The sequence below is a fragment of the Bos mutus genome, chromosome 27, assembly GCF_027580195.1.
Source record: "Bos mutus isolate GX-2022 chromosome 27, NWIPB_WYAK_1.1, whole genome shotgun sequence".
NCBI classification, from domain to species: domain Eukaryota; kingdom Metazoa; phylum Chordata; class Mammalia; order Artiodactyla; family Bovidae; genus Bos; species Bos mutus.
The window spans coordinates 31,895,776-31,911,904 of NC_091643.1; the positions used below are offsets into that span (position 1 = coordinate 31,895,776).

Below are 16,129 nucleotides of genomic sequence, written 5' to 3' on the forward strand. Positions count from 1 at the left end.
TGCTTATACTATTTCCCATATATTATTTACTTTGAAAAGTTAAAGTGTTAGTCGCTCAGTTGTGTCTGACTCTTTGCCATCCCATGGACTGTAGCCCGCCAGGCTCTTCTGTCCATGGGATTCTCCAGGCAAGAATGACGGAGTAGATAGCCATTCGCTTCTCCGGGGGATCCTCCTGACCCAGGGATCGAACCTGCATCTCCTGCTTTGTAGGCAGGTTCTCTGCCATCTAAGCCACAAGGGAAGCCCACCAAACTAAGAGTAAATAAATCCTTTTTGGTGAGGAGAGGAAGAGCACACTTTCTGCATTTGTATTTCTGCATTTCTGTACCTGATTTTGGTAGTAACCTCTTTTTCTTTAGAGTAATACCAGAATCAACCTAAAACTAAACACTTTTATGTTTTGCTAATAAATAGCAGCAAAAAATCTGTAACATCAAAAAACTCTAAGTGTACAATATATTGATTTTTCCCCACTATAGATTCAATTCAGAAGTCACTGAAATGATTATACAGAGGTGGCTAGAGAAAGAACTGAATTTTAAGTGATCTCTCGATCTTTTCTAGGTTTCTAAATGATATGCTAGATCATGTAGAAGATAAATGAGATAAAATACTGATCTATTGATTTAAAATTTTCAGTTTACAATTTTCAACCCACTAAAATATGAGCAATACAATTTTTTTTTTTTTTTTTTGAAAACCCTTTACTTTGCTTTATTTTTTTCCCCCTAAGAAATTAGATTTTTAAAAAAATTTTATTTTATTTAACTTTACAATATTGTATTGGTTTTGCCATATATCAAAATGAATCTGCCACAGGTATACATGTGTTCCCCATCCTAAACCCTCCTCCCTCCTCCTTCCCCATACCATCCCTCTGGGTCGTCCCAGTGCACCAGCCCCAAGCATCCAGTATCATGCATGGAACCTGGACTGGCGACTCGTTTCATATATGATATTATACATATTTCAATGCCATTCTCCCAAATTACAATTTTTTTTCCTATATTGTGGTGACACCACATTAGTATTAAAAATGCCACCATTCCATCTCAGACAAAATGCATTTTACTGAGTGTAATACAACTAAGAGCTAAGGGAAGAAGCCATTGTGAAAAACGGTATATAATTCATCATTCGGCTGTGTTCAAGAACCTAATAAAACATCACTTTTATGACAAAGACACGTCGAAGAAGAAAAAAAGAATGTCACAACACATTTTATTTTGCCATCTATATTTAAGTGGTTGATTTTTTTCACAAAGCCTAAAGGGCTGGCTTATTTTTCCTCCTGACCCTGAGTTGCATATATGTAGCTAGTACCGTAATCAATTTCAAGGTACACAGAGAGGTAAAGATATTCATAAAATGCAAATAGACCCAGAAGTAGGACAGATAACTGCTAAGGAATCATCACTACCATGAACCTGGATCCGACAGGTTATGTTTTGCTTGATCTAGGGAATGCTTATGTTGTTAAACAGCCTTTTTAGCAGATGTATGACAACATCTATTTTAGGAATCAGTTGGTAGCAGCTGTTCAAAGGAAATAAATAACTACATAGTATTTTTTCCTAAATGAAAAGGAATATTGAAAATGTGAGTAGTTCTTTGGTTAGCAGCCTGTGTCAGAAGTTCATGAGAAAAACAATGTAGAGTTATTTGTCGCTGGAAATGAGTCCATAAACCAGCCCCTTACAAATTCAGAGTTTCGTGGGAAAAAAAGATTACTGAATGTTTGGAAGGCAATAGGAAGTGTCTGTTTAGGGATACAGGGCTGTTTTTTTGTGTGGGTGATAGAAGTACTCTAAAATTGGTTGTGGTGATGACTGCAAAGCTGTATGAATATACGAATCCCCATTGAAGTGTGGGCTTTAAGTGGGTGAACTATATGGTATCTGAATTATATCTTAACAAACTGTTATAATGGACTTCCCAGGTGGCGCTAGTTGCAAAGAATCCACCTGCCAATGCAGGAGACACAAGGGATATCAGTGCGATCCCCGGGTGGGGAAGATCCCCTGAAATAGGAAATGGCAACCCACTCCAGTATTCTTATCTGGAAAATCCCAAGGACAGAGGAGCCTGGTGGGCTACAGACCATGAGATCGCAAACACTCGGACACAACTGAGCACAAAGTCAACACTTCTAAGCTGTTATAAAAAAAAATTAGTTATGGGGATTAGTGGGTTGTGATAAACTTGGCCTAAAGGGCCAAAAATTGAGAAACGATGCTAACATATGTAGTGTTTTGAAAATAATTTTTGATGTAGACCATTTTTAAAGCTTTAATGGAATTTGTTATAATATTACCTCTGTTTTATGGTTCGGTTTTTTTGTCCACAAGGCATGTGGAATCTTAGCTCCCGATCAAGGACTGAACCCACACCCTCTGATCGAAAGGTGAAGTCTTAACCACTGGACAACTAGAGAAGTCCCAAGCATAATATATTTTGATAAGATTTTTGTTTTCTCGAGTTTCCCTTAAGTTTAAATTATATGTGCAAACTCTTTTGGTGCTACTCTACATGGAATTTCCCATGATAATTCTGTGAATTTTCAGACTCTGCCTAGCAGTATATGGTCACGTTAATGAGGTTGTGTCCATAATGGTGCTATTTGAAGTTTGGCTTGATTTGTTGCAGTTTTCACTGGTATTAACATAGTAATTTCAACATATTTTGACCAGCGTTTCCTAACGTTTCAATGACGTTTACACTTTATGGTAAGATTTGTGGGCATATTTCAATGTGTAGAAAGTCAAAATTTCAGGGTATCTCCCACCTAGGAAAAAGAGCCTTCTGTGAGTAAAGAACAATAATCAAGATGCCTACTCATCCCATAACTGTGAGCAGAAGCAGAAGCAATAGTAACCAAAAGACTATCTCCTTTCTATTCATTCTACAACTGCTGACTACTGCCCATCTTCATAATTTTCAGATTTTAGAAAAACAGTTCAGTTCAGTTCAGCTGCTTAGTTGCATCTGATTCTTTGCAACCCCATGGACTAGCACGTCAGGATCCCGTCCATCACCAACTCCTGGAGTTTGCTCAAACTCATGTCCACCGAGTCAGTGATGCCATCCAACCATCTCTTCCTCTGTTATCCCCGTCTCCTTCTGCCTTTAATCTTTGCCAGTATCGGGGTCTTTTCCAGTGAGTCAGCTCTTTGCATCAGGTGGTCAAAGTACTGGAGTTTCAGCTTCAGCCATCAGTCCTTCCAATGAATATTCAGGGCTGATTTCCCTTAGGATGGACTGGTTTGATCTCCTTGCAGTCCAAGGGACTCTCAAGAGTCTTCTCCAACACCACAGTTCAAAAGCATCAGTTCTGCGGCACTCAGCTTTCTTAACTGTCCAATATCCATACATGACTACTGGAAAAACCATAGCTTTGACTAGACGGACCTTTGTTGGCAAAGTAATGTCACTACAAAATGGAGTAAATGAGGGCCCAGAAAAAGTGGGACAGCTATTTTTTTTTGGATAGGGCTGTATCACTAACTACTATTATTGAACCTAAAGTTTATGTTTAGTAATCAGGAGAATTTTCACTGTGGAAAGGCATATCAACTTAAAGATAATGCGACAGAGAAGGATCTTAATCAGGAGCTCAGTGATCTAAAGAAAACCACATGTGACTCTGTTGAAAAGAGGTCTGCCATATGTATAGACCTGGACATTTGATTTTTAAGAACTGGGATATGATAAATCATGGCCCATCTATTCTATTGTGAATCAGCTTCATCATAGTTGTTCAGTTCTTCATGGTTTCTCAATTCCGCTCACTTCTCTGTCACAACATGGCTTCATGATCTCCCACTTAGACTAGTTTTCTAACAGCGCTGTCTACCTTTGTACTGTCCAAACGGTATCCACCAGTCAAACATGTAGCTGTTTGAGTTCAAATTACTTGAGTGCATGTGTGTGTGCTCAGTCACTTAGCTGTGTCTTACTCTTTGCGACCTCCTGAACTGTAGCTTGCCAGGCTCTTCTGTCCGTGGGATTTTCTAGGCTAGCAGACTGGAGTGGGTTGCCATTTCCTACTCCAGGGGATCTTCCCCACCCAGGGATCAAACCTGCGTCTCTTGTGTCTCTTGCACTGGCAGGCAGATTCTTTACCACTGTGCCACCTAGGAAGCCCCTTATATTAATTAACAATAATAAAACCTAAACTCCAGGCTCTTAGTTACACCAGCCACTTTTCAAGGGCTCTCTAGTCACGTGTGTCTAGTGGCTACGAACTGGACACTGTAGAAATGTTTCCTTCATCAAGCACAGCATCTGACTGTGCTGCAATGGACCACAACACTATCACCAGGGAGCCTGTCTGAAACACAGACTCTGTTCTCACACTGGATCTGCTGAATCAGAATGTGCATGTTAACAACATCCCCAGGTGATTCCTAGGAGCTGTTAAGTCTGAAAAGCCCAAGTTCAGACTTTCTGTCTTAGAACTGCGTATTTTGGAATGCCACTAGAGCAATTTTTCAAAACATAAATGTGATGCTTTTTCACTACAATGCTTCCATTTCTTCAGTTTTTTCCCTCTTTTCAGTTCTTCAGAAACCTCATGGGAGGCCCCGGAGATAATGTCCTGGGATCCTTGGCAGTTTCCAGTCCAGCTTCTGTCATTTACTGGCCCGTGTGACTTTAAGGTGAAGTGCCTTTCTAAGAGTATCCTATTTGTTAAACAGAGATAACTCACGGGGCTGCTGGGAAAATGAAGGGAGGAAATTCGTACGCAGCTTCGAACACAGCAGTGGCACATCGTGAGCCTCCACAGGCACCGTTCTGGATAGCTCTTGCTTCTTCCTTCCCCGCCTCGGATGACCTTGTCTCATGGTGATCTCCCACCAACCATTGTGACGTCAAGCCCAGAGAAATGAACTCCTCTGTATCTCTTAAACATCACCTGCTATTCCTACATCAAGTCTTTCCCCAACATCTTCAGCCAGGGGCAGGCGTTTCCTTCTTTTCTTTTCCTTCTCTCTCTCTTTTTCTCATTTGGAAAAAGTTGTTATGAAAGCATGTTCTGTTAAAAGTGTACAGTATACAAACATTTGCACACATCTTTATCACTTGACTGGGAGCTTCTAGAAGAAAGGGCTAATTTGAACCTCTAACGCAGAGTGGAGTGATGAGAAAAATGCTGAGCTAAAAATGGTTACTAAAAAGCCATAGAAGTACCAGAAGAAAAATTTTAAGTGACTTGTAAAAAATAATACTTGGAGTAAATAAGAATTTTATAGGGATAACATGAACACTAGAAATGACAAGAAAAAATTGATAACTTTGATTACTTAAAAAATTCCATATAATATATGGCAAGATAACCAAAAACTAAGTTCAGAATAAATTGGAAGAATATATAACATATGACAAATGATTCATATCCTTAATCAACATGTACAATTGCCCCCTAAAAAAAGAATAAAAACCCCAAAAGAAAAATGGAGGAAACTAGGCTATTAAAACATGTACAGGAAAATTACAAATGGTAAATAAGCATTTGAAAAGATATTCAGCCCTACTAGTAAAAAATGAAAATGACAATAAAATATTTTTACCTAAGAGATTGCTAAGAATTAAAAATATTGATTATATGTAGCACTGATAGCTGTATGAACTGAGGGTAACTTGGACCTGGCTTGATAATTTTAAGACATGCCTATGCTTTGGCACAGAAAATTTCTTTCAAAGAATTTATTCTGATCAAAAATTTCATCAACGGAAGACACCCTGCAAACACAAACACACACACAAATGCATAAGAAAATGGTCATGCATTTTTGGAAATTGTTTAATTAAAAATAGGTGCTAAATGATAGTTTGTGTGTGTGTGTTAGTCACTCAGACATGTCTGACTCTTTGCGACCTTACGGATTGTAGTCCACTAGGCTCCTCTGTCCATGGAATTGTCCAGGCAAGAATACTGGAGTGGGTTGCCATTCCCTTCTCCAAAATGATAGGTTAGTGAATGAGAAAAATCTGGTACAAAATGCATTAAAAATATGGACTTCTAGGTGTATATGTGTATGTTAGTTGCTCAGCCGTGTCTGACTCTTTGCGACGCCATGGACTGTAGCCCACCAGGCTCCTCTGTCCATGGGATTTTCCAGGCAAGAATACTGGAGTAGGTTGCCATTTCCTTCTCCAGGGGATCTTCCTGACCCAGAGATCGAACTTGGGTCTCCTGCATTGCAGGTGGATTCTTACCATCTGAACCACCAGGGAAGCCTAGGTGTATATGTGTGTGGACAAATATCTGAAACGGTGGACACCAGGAAGTTAACAGCAGTTACCTATGCAAAGATATTTCTTTGCATTGATCACTGAGGAAGGCTTTCTTATCTCTTCTTGCTATTCTTTGGAACTCTGCATTCAGATGCTTATATTTTTCCTTTTCTCCTTTGCTTTTCGCTTCTCTTCTTTTCACAGCTATTTGTAAGGCCTCCCCAGAAAGCCATTTTGCTTTTCTGCATTTCTTTTCCATGGGGATGGTCTTGATCCCTGTCTCCTGTACAATGTCACGAACCTCAGTCCATAGTTCATCAGGCACTCTATCTATCAGATCTCTTCAAGAAAATTAGAGATACCAAGGGAATATTTCATGCAAAGATGGGCTGGATAAAGGACAGAAATGGTAGGGACCTAACAGAAGCAGAAGATATTAAGAAGAGGTGGCAAGAATACACAGAAGAACTGTACAAAAAAGATCTTCACGACCCAGATAATCACGATGGTGTGATCACTGACCTAGAGCCAGACATCCTGGAATGTGAAGTCAAGTGGGCCTTAGAAAGCATCACTACAAACAAAGCTAGTGGAGGTGATATAATTCCAGTTGAGCTATTTCAAATCCTGAAAGATGATGCTGTGAAAGTGTTGCACTCAATATGCCAGCAAATTTGGAAAACTCAGCAGTGGCCACAGGACTGGAAAAGGTCAGTTTTCATTCCAATCCCGAAGAAAGGCAATGCCAAAGAATGCTCAAACTACCGCACAATTGCACTCATCTCACACGCTAGTAATGCTCAAAATTCTCCAAGCCAGGCTTCAGCAATACGTGAACCGTGAACTTCCTGATGTTCAAGCTGGTTTTAGAAAAGGCAGAGGAACCAGAGATCAAATTGCCAACATCCGCTGGACCATGGAAAAAGCAAGAGAGTTCCAGAAAAACATCTATTTCTGCTTTATTGACTATGTCAAAGCCTTTGACTGTGTGGATCACAATAAACTGTGGAAAAATATGAAAGAGATGGGAATACCAGACCACCTGATCTGCCTCTTAAGAAATCTGTATGCAGGTCAGGAAGCAACAGTTAGAACTGGACATGGAACAACAGACTGGTTCCAAATAGGAAAAGGGGTACGTAAAGGCTGTATATTGTCACCCTGCTTATTTAACTTATATACAGAGTACATCATGAGAAATGCTGGACTGGAAGAAACACAAACTGGAATCAAGATTGCCAGGAGAAATATCAATAACCTCAGATATGCAGATGACACCACCCTTATGGCAGAAAGTGAAAAGGAACTAAAAAGCTGATGAAAGTGAAAGAAGAGAGTGAAAAAGTTGGCTTAAAGCTCAACATTCAGAAAACGAAGATCATGGCATCTGGTCCCATTACTTCATGGGAAATAGATGGGGAAACAGTGGAAACAGTGGCAGACTTTATTTTTGGGGGCTCCAAAATCACTGCAGATGGTGACTGCAGCCATGACATTGAAAGATGCTTACTCCTTGGAAGGAAAGTTATGACCAACCTAGATAGCATATTCAAAAGCAGAGACATTACTTTGCCAACAAAGGTCCAGCTAGTCAAGGCTATGGTTTTTCCTGTGGTCATGTATGGATGTGAGAGTTGGACTGTGAAGAAGGCTGAGTGCCGAAGAATTGATACTTTTGAACTGTGGTGTTGGAGAAGACTCTTGAGAGTCCCTTGAATTGCAAGGAGATCCAACCAGTCCATTCTGAAGGAGATCAGCCCTGGGATTTCTTTGGAGGGAATGATGCTGAAGCTGAAACTCCAGTACTTTAGCCACCTCATGCGAAGAGTTGACTCATTGGAAAAGACTCTGATGCTGGGAGGGATTGGGGGCAGGAGGAGAAGGGGACGCCAGAGGATGAGATGGATGGATGGCATCACTGACTCGATGGACTTGAGTCTGAGTGAACTCCGGGAGTTTGTGATGGACAGGGAGGCCTGGCGTGCTGCGATTCATGGGGTCGCAAAGAGTCGGACACGACTGAGCGACTGAACTGAACTGAACTGATGCAAAGATATTGGAGAAGGCAATGGCACCCCACTCCAGTACTCTTGCCTGGAAAATCCCATGTATGGAGGAGCCTGGTAGGCTGCAGTCCATGAAGTTGCTAAGAGTCAGACACGACTGAGCGACTTCACTTTCACTTTTCACTTTCATGCATTGGAGAAGGAAATGGCAACCCACTCTAGTGTTCTTGCCTGGAGAATCCCAGGGACATCGGAGCCTGGTGGGCTGCCGTCTATGGGGTTGCACAGAGTCGGACACAACTGAAGCAATGTAGCAGCAGCAGTAGCATGCAAAGATATAACATTGACCTACGGGGATTAATTTTCACTTTCTTTTCGGCTTCTGTCTCTGAAATTTTGGTTAGGAATAGGGATCTGAATGTAACACAGGAAACCCGGATCTGATCCCTGGGTTAGGAAGATCCCCTGGAGAAGGAAATAGAAACCCACTCCAGTTTCTTGCCTGGGAAATCCCATGGACAGAGGATCCTGGCAAGCTACAGTCCATAGAGTCATAATGAGTTGGACATGAGTGACTGACTTTCACTTTGTCCCTGAGATAGGAAAAACCACCAAACACAAAGCCTGTCTCCTCTCTCCCTTCCTTTCTGACTGTTCTGAGATAATTCTACCTTAGAGAAGAGACTGGTAAATGCTATATTCTCATAACTTCTCTTGACCTTACTGGAAGGTGAGAAAATTCTAGGAGACAAATAATCCCTCAGGCCCTTTATTTCTTTAAGGCTTTGACTTTATATTGACAGTCAATATGAGGGAAGGGGACCTCTAAGGGAATGGAAACAATTTAAGGATGGCTGCGCTTTTGTGAAAGGTGGTAAGGTCAATCTGATGATGACATTGGTCTCCCCATTGATTCTAGGGTTTATCAGGCTGATCTGCCTGGACAAATCTCCCTCCCGGCTCTACACCACTCAATAGAAAAGGACCCCCTCCCGGACAGCAAAGTGTCCTCCTCTGCTTTTCAAGGGTAAAGGCAGTATCTTCACTCTCAAGAAGATTTATCATGCTAACTGATGAAGAAGTGAAATTCTTTACCTGACCTAAACAACAGCAAAGAAATCACTGTGTTAAGAATGTGAGTTATTTAAGCACAGAAAGACCAGTGAAAATTCCAAGTATATTTGTGTGCTTAAGTAAAGCAATAAAAGGATGGCTTAATTCTTTGATGATAAAAGTAATTTTTCTAGATTCCATATATATGGTGCTGATGATCCTCTTGCAGGGCAGGGATAGAGACGCAGACATAGAGAATGGATTTGTGGACACGGAGGTTGGAAGGAGAGGGTGGGACGAACTGGGGGAGAAGCGCTGATAAACATACAGTACCATGTATAAAACAGATAGCTAGAGGGAACCTGCTGTCTCGCACAGGGAGCTCAGACTGGTGCTCTGCGATAGTCCAGGTGGGTGGGATGGGGGTGGGGAGGGAGGGAGGCTCGAGAGGGAGGGAATATACGCACATATATACATACGTGTATATATATACACAGCTGATTCCCTTCATTGTACAGCAGAAACTAATACAACACTGTAAAGCAATTATACTCCAAGGGAAAAAAAAAAAAAAGTAATTTTGTCAGATAACACTTGGATTGTATCACCTTAATTTCCAGCACAGTAACTAAATCACAACAAATGTTCAACAAATTATCTGTTGAACTGACAAGGGTACGTGAATATTTTTAAAATATTCCATGCAGACAAAGATAAAATCAAAGGGAGATGTTTAAAGTAGGATGCTAACCATGAAACAGTAAAAACTGATCATTTGAAAAAAAGGAACATTTTGAGTTTTTATTTAGGAGTCTGATATTCAATTATATTCATTGACAGATCCTTAAAAGGAGGAAAGGCTCACAAATAATAGTGATCTGATCTCACATTAAAATGCTATTTTTCTTCCTAATCACACAGTGTAAATAAAATTAAATGGTAGCAGAGCTGATATTCAAAACATTTAACAACCTATTAAATAAATATTTAATAGGACACAGGCACTTAAGATCAGAAACGATGTCCGACAACACATCAATACAGACACTGAACTCCACCCCTGTGTAGTTCTTATTTGTCAGTTTAGCATGTACTATAGTTAAAAAAAAAAATCCCCTACTAATATGCTTAATTTATTACATCCCACTTATGACTGTTACATTTGAGAAACCCTTTAAAATTATCTAGCAGTACACTGTTGACGTACGCAAATAATGAACAAATAGTTAACCAGAAGAGACGCTCTTCAAGGCCGGATATTTTCTAGCTGAATACTAGGAATCTGTTTGCTTGCTGTGACATTCCTGTGTACCACGAGTGTTACAAAACAGCACAGTGATGTATCATTGGTGTGATCTCAGAGAGCGACAACCCTTTCAGTACCTGGTTTGACCACCTTCACAAGGAGCGAGTTAACTTAGACGATTGAAAAATGACAGAAAGGCCTCATCTTGTTTTCAGCTCTGATGGACAGTGGCCTGTGATGAGGATGATCAGGCTGTGTGCGGGTTTAGTCGGGGGGGGGCGCCAGGTTCATGAGTGACGTTGCCATGGTCACAGAATCGGAAGTCACAGTGGGTAATGTGTCACCGCATTGCTCCCCCCAACTCAACTATCTCTCAAGTTCCTTCAAGCTCTAAAATTCTACTTTGCTCTTCAACGACGTGACTCAAGATGGTCACTTCACTTCCTAAGGACGTAATTCATAGTTAAGGAGTATTATAGCTAAAGACAGAAACCGGTTTACCACAAAAGGCTCCTACTATTCCACAGACAGCCCTGTGACACTTATTCACTTATGGAATCTCACCAGGCATCACAAATAGCTCTGCAAACCTGAGGAAGCTTCACTGGCTGTTCTTGGCGAAACACATAACCTGTGATTTATCTCAGTGAACATGATTTGCTTTTCGATGACGTACGCCTTTCTGTACACACTTAGATCAAGATTGGATATGGTCATTTCTGACATTTGAATAAGCCATTTGCCAATAGCTTGAATGCTCATCTATGTTCTGAAATAGTTAAAGAAAAGACACATTTGCAACTTCTCTTAGCAGTTCCAATCAGTCAGGTGACAAAAACCACGATCAATATTCCATCCAAAAAGGTGGGAAACCCACAGAGAGGGATGTGTACATCATCCAGCCCTTGTTTTACGGATGCACAGCTCTCTGGAGAGAAGTTCCTGAGTGCACAAGCATGGCTCTGAGTGATGGGTTTTACATTTAGACCACGGGCTTGGCTGAAAGACGGGCAACATCAAGAGGAGGAGCAGAGAGCTCCCTATTGATGCCGCCCTGAAGGGGATTCCTACACAGGGCCCATTCCTGCAAGCGCGTGAATTAATTCCTGGACATGAAATGTCACAGAAGTGAACACACTCACGAGGGACAAATGCAACACAGATGGATGCTCTAGTGAGTGTCCAAGGCAGACCTCGCACTTCACGCAAACACAGCTTCTCCATTCATCTACATAATGAGAATGACCATTTATCATATATCAGGACCAACTTCTCGCCCATGATGTATAACCTCGGAATACAAGCCCTGTCCAAATAAACACATAAAACCAACTGAACAATCAGGCAACGTCCCAATGTATAGACAAAAGAGTTCTAGAAACGGGCTCTTACCTATAAAATACGACAGCAGTATTGCCAGGAGCACTGAGACCCCTACAGCGCACAGGGCGGTACATTTCCAGCTACAGTACTTTGAAGACTTCTTGAATTTAAAAGCACTTCTTGACAGGGTGTTTCTAGGTAGTGGCCGAGTAGGTGGCGAGTAAACAGAGCCAGAGGCCATCGTGTACCCTGGGGTGGCCGTGCTGAACAGTGGCGTGGTCCCTGTTCCTGTTTTGAATAGGAAATGCCTGCAGGACAGAAGAAAATCATTGTAAGATACAAATATACTGCGATCGGAGAGACAGAGACAGCAAGGCATGAGCTCACCTCTCGTTCTGTCTCTCTCTGGCTTTAAAATCATTTACTACACAGAATTAAAAAAAAATGAGACATTAAGAAAATATTTTAACCTAAAAACCCAACTCAGAAACATGTGACTTTGAAGAGACTGACTTATAATGAATAGAGGAGGAGGAGTTACACACACAAATGACTCCTGTCTGGAGAGGTGTCTGGAGAGACTGCAGAGGAGTTCTAGCCACATCATTTTCCTGCACAAAACCATTCTGGAAGTTCCCGTCATGAACTGCCTTCAGAACACCTTCACATTTCAAAGAAGGAAAGCAATGCCATGACTTTACAGCTGCGTGTGGCTTTGCTCCATGTGAGGGTATGTACGCCTACATACACAAGCACGCACGATCACGTAGAACAGGCTGCTTTCTTTCCTGGACGTGCTTGGAAAATTCTCACCTGTCCCTCACCTCCCACCACCCATATTGAGTACTGTCAAGCTTGGCCACAGGTGGCTGGCCAGTTTTCCAAGGAGGCAAACTAATTTTAATTTTTTGCTTATGTCAAACATAACCAGCAAAGTGAGTCTAGTGGGGTGAGGGATGGAGAAAGGGAAGGAAACACAGAACACTTTCTAAAACCAGCCTCAATGAATGAACAGGCTAGTGAAGCTAGTTTTTAGATCAACTTCCTAGGTGGTGCAATGGTAAAGAATCCGCCTGCCAATGCAGGGGATGCAAGAGATTCAGGTTCGACCCCTGGAGTAAGAAATGGCAACCCACTCCAGTATTCTTGTCTGAAAAAATCCCATGGGCAGAGGAGCCTGGAGGGCTAGAGTCCACACAGTTGCAAAGAGACACGACTGAGCGGTTGAGGACACACAGGCACACACACGAAAAGATTCCCTAATGGTTTGAGCTGAACGACAGTGGCACAAACTGCCTCTAAAAGTTCTCTGCTCTCTTGAAAATGTCTAAGCAGAAATTGAGTGATCACACGAAAGGAGTGACAGGTAATTCTTTATAAAAGATGACTAGTTTTAAGATTCCTATGAACATTAAAATGTCCTCAAATTGAGACAAAAGCATCATGTTTTTCATGTTTGAAATTTCATAGCATGTGAGTATCTTACTGTGTTTTTACTTTGTATCCTAACCTTTTCTATTATTTTCCCTAATAACACGTTCAGTGAGGTCAACAGACTCTGCTCTCTTTCCTATGCAGGGGACTATAGGAAATAATCTAGAGTGTTCCATCATGGTACAAAACAGTCTGCATGCAAGATGATTTTAGATGGGATACAGCTGGATATTTTAAATTGTAATACAAAGGAATTTGTTTTAATGGCTATTAGAAAATAGACTGAGTATATCAAACAAGTTAAGGGGGTTAAAGGGGCTTCCCAGGTGGTACTAAAGGGGTAAAGAACCTGCCTGCCAAGGCCGGAGACAAAAGAGACAGGGGTTCGATTCCTGGGTCAGGAACATCCCCTGGGGGAGGCATGGCAGCCCACTCCAGTATTCCGGCCTGGAGAATCCCATGGATAGAGGAGCCAGGTGCATACAGAGTCAGACATGACTGAAGCAACTCAGCACGAACAAGGGGTTAAAGGACAGAACCTAGATGGCTGATTGCTGAGGTTCAAATCCTGGTTTACTACACTGGGTATGTGTCCTTGGGGAAGGTATTTACCCCTTCTCTGTGTTTTGGTTTCTCAACATGGAAAACAAGAATAGTATCTATCTGTCAGAGTTGTTATTAGGCTTAAATGAGGTAATGTTCTTACTGTAAAGTACCTGGAATCCAGTGAGCACAATGCGGGGCTTCCCAGGTGCCCCAGTGGTAAAGAACCCACCTGCCAATGCAGGAGACGTGGGTTGGATCCCTGGGTCAAGAAGAGCCCCTGGAGAAGGACATGACGACCCACTCAAGTATTCTTGCCTAGGAAATCCCATGGACAGAGGATCCTGGTGGGCAATAGTCCACGGGGTGCAAAAGAGTTAGCCAGGGCTTAGTGACTAAACAACCACCACCACCAGCAAAAGGAAGTGTTGAGAAATGAAAGAAGAAACAAGCTTATGATTTAACAACATATTATTGCTTAGGCAAGGCTAACCAGGGATTTAAGTTACAAAGAACCCATTTCCAAAGTGGATAAATGTGTGGCTGATGTACAGATATGGTAAAAGTCATGAAAATTTGCCTCACGGGTATACTGCAAAGAATTCTAGCTTAGAAATCAAAAGATTTAGGTTTAAGTTCCTGATCTAACATTTCCTAAATTTAGGATCCTGTTTTCATGTGTAAAATGAAGCTAATGACTTACTTACCTTACAAAGCTGTAAAGAAGTTAATGCATCTAAAAAGGCTTTGTCAACCACAAAATTAGAACACATGCAGATGACAAGTAACTACTTCTATAAATTATACTAATGACCATATTATGAGGTCCATTTCCCCGCAGAGAACTACTTTACAAAGCAAACTTTAAAGTTTATAACCTGAATTAAATGGTATGTTGGAAGCAGTGTTTTGGCACCTGCTACCATATTGATATTCAGCCTGATTATTAAGAATGTGGGCTCTGGAACCAGACTGAAGGTGAACATGTTGGCTCAGTTGTGTCTGACTCTCTGAGACCCCATGGACTGTAGACTGCCAGGCTCCTCTGTCCATGGGATTTCCTAAGCAAGAATACTGGAGTGGGTTGCCATTTCCTTCTCCAAGGGATCTTCCTGACCAGGGATCGAACCCAGGTCTCCTGCACTGTAGGCAGATTCATTACCGTCTGAACCACCGGGGAAGCCCATGCCTGGGTTCAAATCCAGACTTCACCTGTAATTAGCTGGATGATGTTTCTAAATTACTCAAATTTTCTGTGTGTTGGTTTTATCACCTATAAAATGACAATAAAACATTACCTATTATGAAGGCATGTTATGAGGATTAAATGAGTAACGTATATGACATGTTCACATCCAGCACCAGGTTAAGTGTTCAATACACACTGAAGAGACCCTCCTGAGAGTCCTGCAGCTCAGCGCAGTTTGTGGGAAGCAGAATGACTTCTGTGGCTTCTAGAGCAGCAGAAAAAAGAGAGAGTGTGTCGCTGTCACTGCAAAGAGGCCATGCAGACAGGAATGCAGGCTGTCACAGCAGTCACACTGTGACTGATGCTGAGGGGACAGACAGAAGACCAGCATCTGGGTGAAGACTCCAAGCATGAGGGGCAGCTCGCTGTGCTCACAGCATCATGTCAGGAGTCAGGGGTGGGGGAAAGACCCAAATTACCCGGGTGAATTTCCTAGGGTTAAGTTTCAAATAAAATATAGACAGAGATGTTTAAAAAAAAATCATTTATCTGGCATACGAATGTGGATGGATACAAATGGTATATCTATGGCGTAAGTCTGCAGTCTGTCTTCTCTGGTTAGAATGTAAATTCCACAAAGTCTCATTCGCCTCTGTCTTTTCAGGACTTACAGAGTTCCTGACTTGTTGCTTCACAAATATTGTGAAATAAAGAAAACGGTGACTTTTGTGCCGATATGGAAAGTGAGTCTCATAGAAAAAAGTACCTGGGACAAAGACTCATGGCTAATAAACAAATGATAAAAAATAAATAAAAGTTGGAAATTATTGCAAACCTCAACCTGGAAAATGTGTTAAAGGTTTATTCAAAGTGGTTGGGTCATTTATGAATAGGAAATGGGACTTGACTCTGAGCCTTTAACACTGAAAACATGGATCAAGACAAGGAGTTAGACACATGTTGACTACAAATTAGACACTTCTGTTTCAGTTTCTGAAATCTGTGGTATCAGTACATGATGTCTACCTGGTCTGCTGATCCTGGAAAAGAATTCTTTCAAGAACCAGGCTTGAGCCACTACGAAATTATTATTTT

The 16,129-nt window shown here is 41.4% G+C and overlaps 1 protein-coding gene across 1 annotated transcript in view; it reads right to left on the bottom strand.

Annotated features, from left to right (window-relative positions):
• The window catches only part of TENM3 (teneurin transmembrane protein 3), a 622,438-nt gene that overhangs the window by 156,024 nt on the left and 450,285 nt on the right, over nucleotides 1–16,129 (bottom strand). The window contains 1 exon segment of the mRNA XM_070364068.1: nucleotides 11,938–12,176. Coding sequence (XP_070220169.1) covers nucleotides 11,938–12,176 — 239 coding nt within the window.